At 38.6% G+C, this 13,419-nt stretch overlaps 1 protein-coding gene across 5 annotated transcripts in view; it reads right to left on the bottom strand.

Annotated features, from left to right (window-relative positions):
* Nucleotides 1-13,419, bottom strand: part of LOC146574897 (metabotropic glutamate receptor 4-like) — a 198,429-nt gene that overhangs the window by 39,066 nt on the left and 145,944 nt on the right. For all 5 annotated transcript variants that reach the window (XR_014892510.1, XM_085274948.1, XM_085274951.1 and 2 more), the window contains exons 4-6: nt 6,228-6,363; nt 5,869-6,023; nt 5,389-5,529 (exon numbers count right to left, since the gene is read on the bottom strand). Coding sequence is in view for 4 of the 5 variants with exons in the window: in XM_085274948.1 (XP_085131074.1) it covers nt 5,389-5,529; nt 5,869-6,023; nt 6,228-6,363 (432 nt within the window). In the remaining variant the exon portion in view is untranslated. The remainder of the gene's footprint in view (nt 1-5,388; nt 5,530-5,868; nt 6,024-6,227; nt 6,364-13,419) is intronic.

Genomic DNA, 13,419 nt, shown 5'->3' with positions numbered 1-13,419 from the left:
AATCTTTCACAAATAAATAAATAAATAAATTAGTCTATATTATTCATGTTATATCGTAGGGTAATGCACAGCTGTGACCGATGCATATAGCATTGTAAGACAACGTACAACCACCTTAAAAATCTAATTTAGTCATGCTGTAAATCCCACCTCCACAAAGCCTGCTGGTTTGGAGCATTTTGTGATTTATGGCACTACTGAAGTGCACTAAGAGGGATTCCCCCCTCCCTGCAACAAAATCAGTTTGTTTGTTTTTTGCAACCAAAAATTGCCAGAAGAAAAAGTAAAGCTGGTTCCTCATAAGAACTAAATATAAAAAAATGAAAAGAATAAAGACAATGAAGAGTGTAACATTAACCTGTGGCCTCACAACAGCTGAACTGAGTGAAGATAGCATGCATTTTCAACACAAATTCCATCATTAGTAAGAGAATCATGTACTCCTATTGTCCGCCACCCATTCAAGCAGTGTACTGTATTTTGTTTTGTTTCTTTCTGCTGCTGCAGTCCCGATGAGTGCTGTCAACCTAACGAGGCACTTCATGGGTTTTTTTTTGGGGGGGGGGGGGGGGGGGGGGGGGGGGGGGGGGTTTAACATTAAAAGCTATCTAGATCTATAAATTTTGAATTAGCATTAACTGAAGGGCTGAAGAAATAAGAAATAAAAGCAAAGTAAACTTTGCCAGTCAGGTCACTATTTCAGAAAATGACTGTGCTCACATTCATAAATGTTACTGTACATGTAAAGCAATGCGCCGACTCCAAATCCTGCCCAGATTCTGTCTTTGATGTTTTTCTTTCTCTTACTCATAATGCTGCAGCATGTGAAACTCAGCCCAGCCACTGATGTGTGGATTACCGCCATATAAAGCCAGTGTGGAAGTATTGTACGCACGCTGTCACGACACAGTCTTGTTTATAAATACTAGTGTATGTGTGGAAACTGGTGTATGTAGATTGGGGATATACACATCTGGCTCCAGGGCAGAGTGGTGGCTCGGTGGTTAGTGCTTTCACCGTACAGCAGCTAGATTGTTACTTTTATTTCCTTTGATTTCTTGGAGTTTGCATGGTTTCCGCCTAAAGACAAATTGCTCATTCTTAACTGTAAATTCAAGAGAGGGATTTTTTAAACGTTGTGTTCTCTAATTGTGTGCTGATCTATTTTTCTGTCCATGCTGTATGCCCCCCAAATTATTCCTCATTCCCAACTATGTTATGAAGCATAATGTGATTGTTTTTATGACTTCTTTATCTGCTGTATATTTTGTGTCCTCACAGTGAGCTGTCTCAATTTAGTATATGTTTATTTCAGAGGCAAGTGGGGGCTATATGAAATTACAATAATTCAATCAAATTCAACTTTCTTTTTATTACCAAAAGAATGACACAGAGCACTATTATATCCAGCTTTCCATGATCCTCTAAAGCACAATACTGTCACATTTTAAGAATAAAGAGAATATGCAAGTAATTTGTAAGCGTAAATTTATCGTCATATTAAATAATTCAAATCTGGGCATTTGAGTGTTAATTTTTTAGGTTGTTGAAAAGCCACTGAGTCATCACTTGGACTCTTCTTTTAGAGGAAAGAACTGATCCTAACAGTCCAGTTGTGATGATCTGCCTTTAATGGCAATACTAGCTACCTGTAATTAAGAAGATATGGATTATTACTGCATGAAATCTGCAACAATTCTGCAGTGTTTGGCTGTAATGATGGTCATTATCATACAAATCTTATTTGTGTCTCTGGTTTCTTCTCTGTTGTATTGTTACATTTTCCAGCAGACTTCAGTGTTATGCTGTAGTTATTAATTAGTCATTTTGCTACTCTGCATACGTTAGGGAGAAATATTTCCATTAATTGATGTCACTCGAGGGTTGAGGCTATACGTGGCAATTTTCAAACTTGGGAGATTCTCAAGGGATCACTAAGACCTGACAGTCGAGAGCAATGTTAGACTGTTTCTTGGCAGTGTTCTTGCTTGCTGGGCTGCATACAGCAACTCTTACTTGAGTTTTTCCCCACCAATAACACACCTAATTCTTCTTCTTTTTTTTCACCTGTTCCTTTTATGGGTCACCACAACAAATCCTTGCCTTCATGCCACCCCTATCCCTTGCATCCTCTTCTGTCACACTAACCCTCTGCATATCCTCCTTCATGACTTCCATGAATCTTTCCTGTGATATCCCACTTTTACTCATCCCTGGCAGCTCAATTTTTAACATCCTTTGTCTGGTATATCCACTTTCTCTCTTCTGATATACTCATTCTGGGTACTTCCAACAAAAAATCTTAACATCTTGAACTCACCTCCACCTCCAGCTCAGCCTCCTATCTTTCCATTTGTGTCACCGTCTACAAACCATATATCATAAGAGGCCATCTTGCAAAACTTCCCTTTCAACTCTTACTGCTATCCTACTGTCACAAATCACTCCTGACACTTGTGTCCACCAAACCTGTAGTGTCTTTTTCCTCTCTCGGATAGTTGATAGTTGCATACTTGTCCATTTTCACTTCCTCTGCTCCGTGTAGATTCCCTGTTACATCTATCATTTACACAAATGTATTCTGCCTTGCTTCTACTTTCATTTCTCTTGTCTCCAAAGCATACCTCCACCTCTCCAGGCTCTCTTCCACCTGCTCCATGCTCTCATTACAGATCACAGCATTGCCTGTGATCATCCTCCTCCACAGAGACGTGTGCCTGACCTCATCTGTCAAACTCCCCATCACCACTGGAAAAAAAGGAGCTCAAAACCAACATGTCCTGCACCATCCTCACATCGTTGCCATTCCTGGCTTTCTCATGCAGTATACCACTTTGCTTTCTCTAGACCACAAATACACTATGAAACTCCTTCTGACCTTCGCTACACTCCTCCATCAACACTCTAAGTCAAACACTGGAACTGTGCTCTTTTCTCCACATGAAGCCATACTGCTGTTTGCACCTATCACCTATCTTCTTAACCCAGTGGTTCTTAACCTGGGTTCGATCGAACCCTAGGGGTTCGGTGAGTCAGTCTCAGGGGTTCGGCAGAGCCTCCGCCTTGACATGCACGGCTCATTTTGTGCACCAGTAAAAAAACATATCTATGTCTTGAATTTGAAAAAAAAAATAAATCATATTTTATTTTTCACTAAAGAGGGGATCAATGACTGCACATATGAAACTGGTGGGGTTCGGTACCTCCAACAAGGTTAAGAACCACTGTCTTAACCTAACTTCAGCAGCTCTTTTCCATATCTTCATGATCTGGCTCGCCAACTTTATCTCTCTGTAGTTACTACAGCTCTGCACATCACCCTTGTTCCTGAAAAGCACCAGTAAACTTCCTCTCTATTGCTCAGGCATCCTCTCACTGTCCACGATTTTATTAAACAATCTGGTTAAAAAGTCTCACAGTAGTCCTGTCAGCTTTCTTCATCAGCCCGACTACTTTCCATGTTTTCTTTGCTAATCTCTTCCTTTAAATACTTTCCTGCAGTAGCATTTATGAATGTGACCACCATTGCGTCACTCTGTCTTCTTTACTCTGTCCAGAGAATAGGACAAATGCCCTCATGGCAGTATCTGTGCAACATTTCTACCATTTAATCCTTGCCTATGTCTTCATTCACTTCCACTTCTTGTTTCCACTTGTGTTTCAGATTGCTTCTTCTGTATAAGATGTAGTGCACCTATGTGTACGTCCTTGCATTCTTATACATCCCTTTGTGTTCCTTCTTCATGTTCACCATAGTCATTTCCATCCTTTTTGCAAAATCCACAACCATCTGTCCTTTTGCATTTCTCTCCTTAACACTATACGTACCCAACACCTCCTCATCACCTCTGTTCCCTTCACCTACATGTCCACTGAAGTCTCATCCAATAACCTCATTACCAATCACCTCCAGTGTTTCTGTCCTTGCTTCCCTTCCACCTGGTCTCTTGCACAAACAATATACCTTCCTTCTCTCCAGCACATGAACTAGCTCTTTCCCTTTACCAGACTACAGAGTCCCTGCTCTCACCTCCCCACTTAGACCTTCCCTTCTCTCTTGCTACCTACAAACACACCTTCCCCCTTTCTTTGTCTTCACCCAACAGTAACACCGTTTCCGCAGTTATTGTTAACTCTAGCCCTGACTGATCTGGTATAGAAATCGCATATGGAAGCCTCAATAATCTGCTTGTTTGATTTTAACACCTGATACCCTTTCTCATGTAACCTTCCCCATTTACCTGGGGCTTGGGACTGGCTATAGAAATAAGCTGGGTTCCAAAAGTGAATCTAATTATCACCTTAGTTTCTTTTGCTTTTTGCTTTTCCAAAATAAATCTATTACTTTTAAAGATGCTATAATTGATATTATTTAGGGTTTAAAACAGTGCAAGTTTGTTTTCTTTGAAAAGAAAAAGAAAAAACAGCGAGAAATATCGAATGTGGAACAACGTAGAACGTAAAAGTCTTTTGTCTGAGCCTGTAGAGAATTATAGCCTGAATATACTCCTCCCTTCAGCTTTGCAGAGCTTTATAATCAACTTCAGATCATCGTTTAGGTGTCTAGCCAACAGTTTCAATGTTTTGTTGCACTCTTATTCCTCTCTCAACTTTTTGCAGCCATACCAAGTAGCTGCTTTTAGCAAAAAAAACAACAACTTTAAAATCAACAGTGAGCTGCCTGCATCAGACACGGTTGGTGACTAGCTGTTGAGCATAATGGAGTATTTAGCAGTTAGAAAAGGTAATGCAGTAACAAGGCGTGAATGCTAATAAGAGCTGATCACCAGATATGCTATAAATCCTATATTAAATTAATCAGCTTATAACTACTGCATTATATAGAACTTTGGTTTTGGATTTTTCTTTGGGGAGGGGGGTTCATTTAACTTAGTACGGTTTAGTTTTTACCCTGTTGCAGTTCTCAAGATAGGGCAGAAGTGGGGTGACTGTAAGCAAAATTTCAATTTTGTTATATGTTTTACTACTTAATAGAGGTTTAAATCATGATAAAATATGCAGTGACTTTTCCCACCAAGAGAGATTGTGCTATCTACAGCTGTATAAAGTATGGCATTAAGCCCGAAGCTTTAAGCATGCAGCCGAGCTAAACCATTCACTTGTTATAGCTGTGTGGATAAACACACTAGACTCAGCAGAAATATAGAGCAGCAATGAAATGAGCTGTGAGATGAACTGTGATTTTGAAGACTGAATATATAGCGGTTCCACTTTTAATAGGTGGGCAATGCTGTCAAAACACTTTCCCCATGAGCCAAATGTGTCACCTCCCTCATCATACATTAAAAGAGGAATGTTTTCATGTTGGGTAAAAGTTTAAACAAAAAGAACACAGAATAGCTTTTTCTCAACAGGAGAATATCTTACTTGTGCACTTCTTGAGCCCGGACCCTTTCTTCACAGCATGACGGCTGAGTTTGCAGTTGAAGTTGTTCTCCCAGAATTCAGCAAACCAGATATTCCTTCTGTTGTTTTCCAGCGTTCGACTGATGAAGTAACGATCAAACCCTAAACAGATCAGTCGGTTCATTGTCAGTGATGCGGTCATTCTCAGTGTAAGCAACGCTATATGAGAACCGTAGTTGTCATGTGTTCTAGAGTATATGCAATAATTCAATATCGTGTGCACATTCACTTTGCTTCTTTTTTGTTTTTTATTTGACTGAACTTTTTTACATCTTTGATGATTAAATGAGTGTTGAAGTCATTACAAATAACGTAGTCTTCTGAAAGAGTAAAAGATAAATAGTTTTGTTTTACTTGCATGGAAATAATAAATCACTGATATGTGCACATGATTTTAGAAGGCAGGGAGATCAGATGCTTGCATAATGTCCATCTCTGTACCTCTGATGGACTGACGCTTGGGCAAGATGGTGACTGCTCCCTCTGCCATCTCCTCCTGCTGCACAACCGGAGAGATCTTTGAGCCCCAGCTGTCTGAACCCACCCAGATAAAATGACCTGTCTGGTTGGCCTTTTTCGCTGCATGGAGCAGCCGCCTGTGAAGGTGAGGAAACAGATGTTGCCACAGATAAGGTCAGCATCCCAACCAGCTCCACTTGGATTTTGTTGTGCAATTCATTACACAGTAGTCTGGCAGACCCGCACTGAAACGGCTGTGTTCCCACATGTTTGCATGCTGTCTGCTGTAGTCATGTTTTCCTAATCTTCAAAAGAAGTGTTAATCTATTACCAGGTTATACCTGATATCATCTTCATTGGCAAAAAGTATGACGACTCTGGCATTTGGATTTTCTCTGAGTCGCCGGATGACCTTGTCGAACTCTCCTTGCTTGGGCTCCCGGGGAATTTTGACAGACTGGGAGATGCACACACCGCCTAGAAAAACAAATATAGAGACATAAAATAATATGTCAGAGAACTCTCAGACACGCAAACATAAGATTAAAACATCAATGATCAGCCAGTACCGTACTTAATTGAGTGGTTTGAACGTGAAATTAATATGAAATTAAATGTTGTATGTTGCTGAATAAAGCGCGGTGGCTATTAAGTGAGAAACAAACTGTCTTTTAGAGTTTATTAAAGTAACATCATTTTCACTTACTAGCAGCTCTGACCAGGAAAATATTCTTTGCATTTTTGTGGGATAGGAGAAATTATCTTAATTATCAATAATTGAAAGTTCTGTTCACCCATACTATTTGTTGACTCAGAGGATAGGTTTAAAATGTATGCAAAGTATATGACAGCATGAACATTGTCATGAATTTCCATATTTTAATAGTCAATAAAAAAAAGTTTATCTAAATTTATTGAAATATACAGTTTCACTTTTACCTGAACACTGTTGCTACCAGACAGAACGAACACTGAGATTACATGTTACTGTACAAAAAACTGCAACATCTGAAAATCAAAAACAACCTCTGTCAGGTAAGGTAGCGTGAGAGTCTACCAGTACTTTACACACTTTTAAATAATTCCCACTGAAAATTAAATAATGCTCATTCATGGACAAAACAGGTTTTTGTGTGCTGTTAATGCTTGTTAACAATAAAGCTTACTGTGTGTGCTATTCTTCTTCAAACTGTTTTGTTCAAGACTTATAAGGTATAAATGTTTTTAAGTCTGTTTAAGGTATGCTGAAAGCCTGAACCTCAGAGTTTATGCACCAAATGAACAAGGTAATGTTTGTTCATTGTAATGCATACAAAGGACCTTTATGCGACGGGACAGCTTTGCAGCTCTGATTTGTTTTCTGCCATGTTAGGTCCGGCCATGCTGGTTAGCATGACAGCACAAAACACTGGCACAAAAGGCTTTTTTTGAAAGCTTTGTTTCTCCACCGCTGCAGGCATGTTGTGAAGGTTGTGGTTATGTTGGCCTATCCGGTCTCTGTAATAAAACACTGAAATATTATAGGAAGTATGTTCTTTACCCATTAGACAAAGCAGAGTTAGAGAACCTACAAAAGGAAAAAAAATACACTTTGAGTCCTTGCAAAGGCAACAGAGAAAGAGGATGCTGACATGTGTTTTATGCCACTCAAGTGAGTTTTCCTGGGCTTCTCCAACAGGATTTCTTGGGTGAAATTTAGAGCGCCTCAGAGTGCCATGTTTGTCTGAACGATTGTTTCTGAGCTTCCTGCAGCTCTACGGACAGCAGGGACACTGCCAGACGATTGCTTTGCACATACTTTACACTGTTTATCGTACACAGAAACACAATGTTTAGAAGCCAGAAAGAGTGAGCGGGTCATAACTACTTAAACAACTGCAAAAGCAGTGTGTCTTATTTTTTAACTGTCACAAGTTGCTCTCCAAACTAGTAAAAATGAGAGTACTAGAATGCCGAATGAGTCTTATTTTTACTACACCTACATATATTTAGTTAAGGTGTGTGCACTTTGTAAAAGTCTATGGCCTAGACTCCTGCCATTTGGTGGTCTTCTGCTCTGATGCCCAGCCTAATGACGGGGCAGCTAAACCTGTCCCCATTTAGCTGTCTAAAAAAGTTTTGAAGTCTGAGACAGAGTCCCTGTGTTGGATGAAACTGTCTCCTCTTTCCTCACCTGTCAGTGAACCTCATTAAGTTTGAGAAGGTCAGACAAATCCTGGCTCAGTCCTCAGACATGCAAAGATTTAAAATGTTGTCAGCAAAAAACCTGCAGGGAATGGCATATAAAGAAGCTCCAAAAGGGATAACAGCATCAGCCAATGATCAGCAGTAATATGCTGTCTTTTCCTAATTTAATTTATTTTTTTCTTTTACAGCACAACTTGGAGCACATATATGTACTTGTATTGGTACTTCTTAAATAAGTGTTCATAAAACTTTTCAGTATAAAAACAGAAATAAGGCAGCAGGATAACTCAATCCTGTAAAAACACAACCAAGCAGAGCTGTTTTTACTTGTGAGTCTCCCCTGTGCGTCATCATTTTATACATCCCACATCAACATGTAAGGGAAACAGAAAGGAAAAGAAAGGAAAGGAAAAGTCAATATTAAACACTTTAATTAGATATTGAGCCAAAGCATGCCACTAGCAGACCATCAGTGCATTTTGACATTGATTGTTCATTCTTCCACCATCTGGTGTTGTGATGATGGGGGTGAGGACGTTCTCTGGCACAAAGGTGTTGAAGATCTAGTGATTAGCAAGGGCACAGCATGTGAATCATCATCACACCATTTAGTTATCGCTCATAGCCTACGTATTCGATTCTCATCCTGGAAGAGATCACTCCTGTTGCAGCAGAAATATTGCCTGAAACAGGTGAACACTCAGAACAACATTGCACTGTTTTTTCAATTACCCTTCCCACTAATGGTATCAGTGAATTCAAACCGTGTCCCATTTTTTTCAGCTTGCCAACTGTCTCTATAGCGCATTTCTTTATTTTATTTTTTTTGGCAAAATGTTGGTTTCACAGGTATTGCACATACCCTTTCGGGAAAATCCATTGGTCCAATAAAACACTACCCTGAAAACATTAAATGTCATACCTTTTGAATTTGTGCAAATATTTTGAATCAGTCAGACAGACTGACACATCTACAGCTTTTTTTTATTGCAGTGGTCCCTGGAAATATGCCATGCAGGGATATTTTTATGCATTTTTCATGCATTTAATGAAATGCCAAAAAAACCCTCACTTTAGCCAAATGTTCTGTGAATTGATTTGTCACCAAAAGCAGTATGCTTAGAAGAGAGGATTATTTCTGTAACAACCTGTACATCTGCGTCACCCACACTCTTATATTCACTACTTTTCTTTTGCAGTTATTCCTCTGTGTAGCTTTTTTCCTTTACTATCTATTTTTCCTCCGGCTAAGGGAAACAGCTATCCATGACCACAACACTGGAGCTATATAAATCACTAAACAAATCACAAAGACCAACAGCGATTTGGTGGAGGAAATATTCATTACGAGCATTCCATTTTTGATCCTAAAAGAGATGTTTAGCATGGATAAAAATAACACTTTAACTGTCTTAATGCTTCAGATCATCCTTTAGTTTATGGTAGATATGCTGCAGGATGTGTGTGTCTTGACTGCAGTCATGAGAGCATTTCATCACTTCCACCATTTATGTGTGATGACCCACTTGTCCATTTCACTCAAACAGGATCCATTATTGGTCATTCTGGACATTTAGCAAAATGGATGGGTTTAGATAACTGACAAGCATTCAAGGCGAGCATCTCTTTGCAGTTTCTCACCTGCCACAGCAGAGGACCACCGCAGTGCTATCCTAACAATGTCTTCACTTAAATTAATGGAAACTAATAGTGACAAATAGCTGCTGTGGTGTCAGGCCAACCACAGCCACGCAGTCGGTCTCTGTCACAATAACTGAGCCACCGTTTCTTACTTTTCTCTTTCTGTTTTTAGTTATAGTGAGATGCCTTCCAATGAACACAGACATGCGCAACATGCTGTTAGTGAGATAAACACAAATCTTCAAAGAAAATGTCAACAAAAAGTCAAGATATCAACAACCACAGCGTTTATTGCATTTGAACTATGTGAACACTGGATTCTATCATCACAAATCAGATTAAATCACAGCACCACAGAATGGACACTTCATGAACAAATAACCAGGAATTAGATTTATACTGCAGGGAGAGGCTATTTCTTCTTATTCTTTTTTTTTTTTTTTAAATTGTAAAGAAGACATGCTAGGCTGTCAAAAGTGAAGTGATTTATGGATTTTAATGGCATAAATTCATCAGAAGACAAGTCAGGCAGTCAAGCTGCAGCTTTCTTTTCCTAATAATCTGACATCATTTACTATAGTATATGTTCACTTAGATATCTTGACTTTCCACATCATGAACAAGTGCAGCATTTTTTCTTATTCATTTATTTAATTTTATTTTCGGTGCTTATTATCTGTGCTTTCTAATATTTGCAGTCTTAGCTGACCAGATCACAAAGAGAAGAATGCATAAAAATCCCAGCTGTAATAAATCGCTACAATCAAAGTCATTATACTAATGACATAATCAAATTTACATTTAAAGATCAGGCCATTATAATGACTCCTGTTGGCTTGCTTGTTAAATCTGACAAGTTGTTTCTTCCAAGCAATTCTCTTGTACTAGGTTCTTTTCTTTTTTCACATCACAAGGTGTCATTCTGATAGGGAAAGAAAACAAGGAAAACATCTTCACTGTTTTGTCAATATATAGTGTCAAACTAAGGGAAAACATGTTGAAGATATATGACAAGCTAATTAACACGTAAAAATACAGATGGGCAATAGATGGAAATTAAAACTTAGTGAACACTATTATTATTAAACGTCTAACTCTTTTGGAGACAAATAGTATTGAGAAACACTCGTCATTTCCAGTGACGCGTGGTCACTGGTGTATTTTCAGTGTTTCTTCAAGTTTGATATGTGACCTACTATAATTTTTCAGCTATTTTTTTTATTCATTGTGTTACATGTTGTTAATATGACAAAGATCATTTAATTTCATTTGCTTTTAGTTTGTGAATTTGGTTTGATTTCCCAAAGTGACAGTAATAAATATTTTTTAGGACTCGCACTATGACGCTGCAGTTCTGTTCAGCCCTACGGGGTGTTTACTGTCTTTCAGCTCACTGTTTTTTTGTTTTGGTTTTTTTTTTTACATCCCACAGATTTAATGATTTGAGTGCCATCAGTTTTTTTTTTCTGTCTGCTAAGAGTTTGTATGTTAATGTTGATCCATCTGTGCTGAATGTGTAAACAGAAAATAGCTTGCTGCCAACTTTTAGAAACTGACAAAATGTTAGAGTTGTGTTTTAAGATTGTACATTTGGTCGCAAGCTAGAGGAACAAACTGAACTTTCAAATTTACCGTCATGTTTGATTTGCACGCTGTACTGACTTTATTTATCTTACAGTGCTATAAAATACGATAACAAATTCACAGGAAGCTTTCAATTACACTAATTGCCCTCTTTGTCAATGATAAGTTAATGATAACGATAGTCAGGTAGGTAATTTGTTTCTTGTGATGACCACTTGCACAACATACTACATGCATACATCCAATGTTCCCTCTAATTTTTCATGTGTCTGAGCGAACACACAAACTCCGTGAGCGGTCCCTTGGACCACAGTGAGCAACAGCAGATGTGTGCACTGTGGTCACGCCGGCATCGAATCCATCCAAGTTACATGGTTTATTAAAATTATCAAATTACAGCGTTTATGTTAGACTACTTTTAATTAACTGCTTTATCCCACTTACAATGAAAATTAAAAAAAAAAATCTTGTTCATGACCTGTGTAGTATGTTAACACTATTGGAAGTAAAAATAACTTGAACTCCAATTTTGAAAACAAAACTTTCTTTTTTTTTTTATAAAGCTCTGACTTGTATTATGCGTCTGTGGTCTGGGAGAGAGTCCTGCAACTTTCTGTCTGCAAAATACAGTAAATAATGACCAATGTTTGCCAATTAATTATATAGTTACTTCTTCAGAAAAGTAACTGAGTTATGCAAACAACAAAGTTTTTTTTGCAGCTGTCTACCTAAAAATGCAGCCAAGGCGTTTTTTAAATAAACATTCCAAACTATTTACAGAACAATCAGCTGTTCTGCATCAAGTTTGATGCCACACAAATTATTTGTGCCACTCCAAAAAATAATTTCTGTCCACTATGAGATAAAGGAGAACAACAGCCTGATACCTGCAGGCCTGACAACAGGAGATGTATTACTCCTGCAACACCTGTAACACTCAGCAGTCGCCTCATTGTTCTGACACACACAACAAAACTATTGACTACACTACACACTAACACTAAATTTGCGCTAAACATCGCAAATCTCTCACATCTCAAAACACATCTTTCACATCTTTCCTAAACAACTAAATGCAATGTTGCCATATCATTTTTTGATTGGTCGACATGGTACATTTTTCGACCAATAGGAAAGGGTAGGGGTTATTTTGGTTTTGTTTTTGCTCACAGGCGGAGAATGCTTTCGAGCCTTTTCCTTATAAAACGCCATTTTTACCGTTTTTTCTGCAGTAAATATAAACAACGATAGTATTCAGGAAGGAAACCAAACATTGCAAATATTTTTTATCATAACTCTGGTTTTACGTGGCCGATCAACACAATTTAAAAACGGGTATAAAGTTCACACTTTCTCCGTCAATTGTTCCGACTGTCCTGCTCACATCTCCAATGGTTGTACACGTTGTCATTAAAGTGGCTTCACTCCACATCAGCCACGCCGCTTTGCTAGCTAAAACACCGGTGTCGGCACATAAGGACGCTGTCATAGCCTGTCAGCAACGTTGATTAGCTGCGTATATACGAATGTGAATCGCATTATTGGTTGGACTATGGGATAAGGTGGCATCGTTCTAATCCCATACGGGAGCAGCCAGTCACTGACTAACACTGCAAAACAGAATTGTTAACGTATTCATTTTAATTTCAATTCAGGTTAGATTTTTTTCTGTGCGCAACGCAGATTTTCTGTGCGGAGAGACCGTGCCAGTAGTGCGCAATTGCGCACGCCTGCAGCTTAGAGGGAACATTGCATACATCCCAAGCCAAGCCATTAACCATGTTACTTACTGTATGTAGTTTCAGATGTGTCAGATTTGTCATCACGACTACTTTGGATTGCTCAGGTATGCCTGTATAATCCAAACCCCAAGACTTTTTAAACACTTTTCTATTCCTTGTCACTTGGATTTTGTTTTGTTTCCTCAGGATACAACCATTTCTGGAAATTTCATCATTTTTCTTTGTCTGGTGCACAGTGACATACGGTGCTCGTAAGATTTTTTAGATTGTCTCAATATTTCAGTCTTGTACCTTTGATTTGAAGATTTCACAACAATAGCAGGTTTGGTTTTGTTATCCCTGCATGCAAGGGCGTAACAGGTAAACACTTTCTCTTTCT

Source organism: Mchenga conophoros, linkage group LG5 (genome assembly GCF_057382185.1).
Source record: "Mchenga conophoros isolate Kocher_MC1m ecotype Shallow Benthic linkage group LG5, M_conophoros_male_GT1.1, whole genome shotgun sequence".
Classification (NCBI taxonomy): Eukaryota; Metazoa; Chordata; class Actinopteri; order Cichliformes; family Cichlidae; genus Mchenga; species Mchenga conophoros.
The sequence above is the reverse complement of the archived record's forward strand: the minus strand, read 5'-3'. Positions and strand labels throughout refer to the sequence as shown.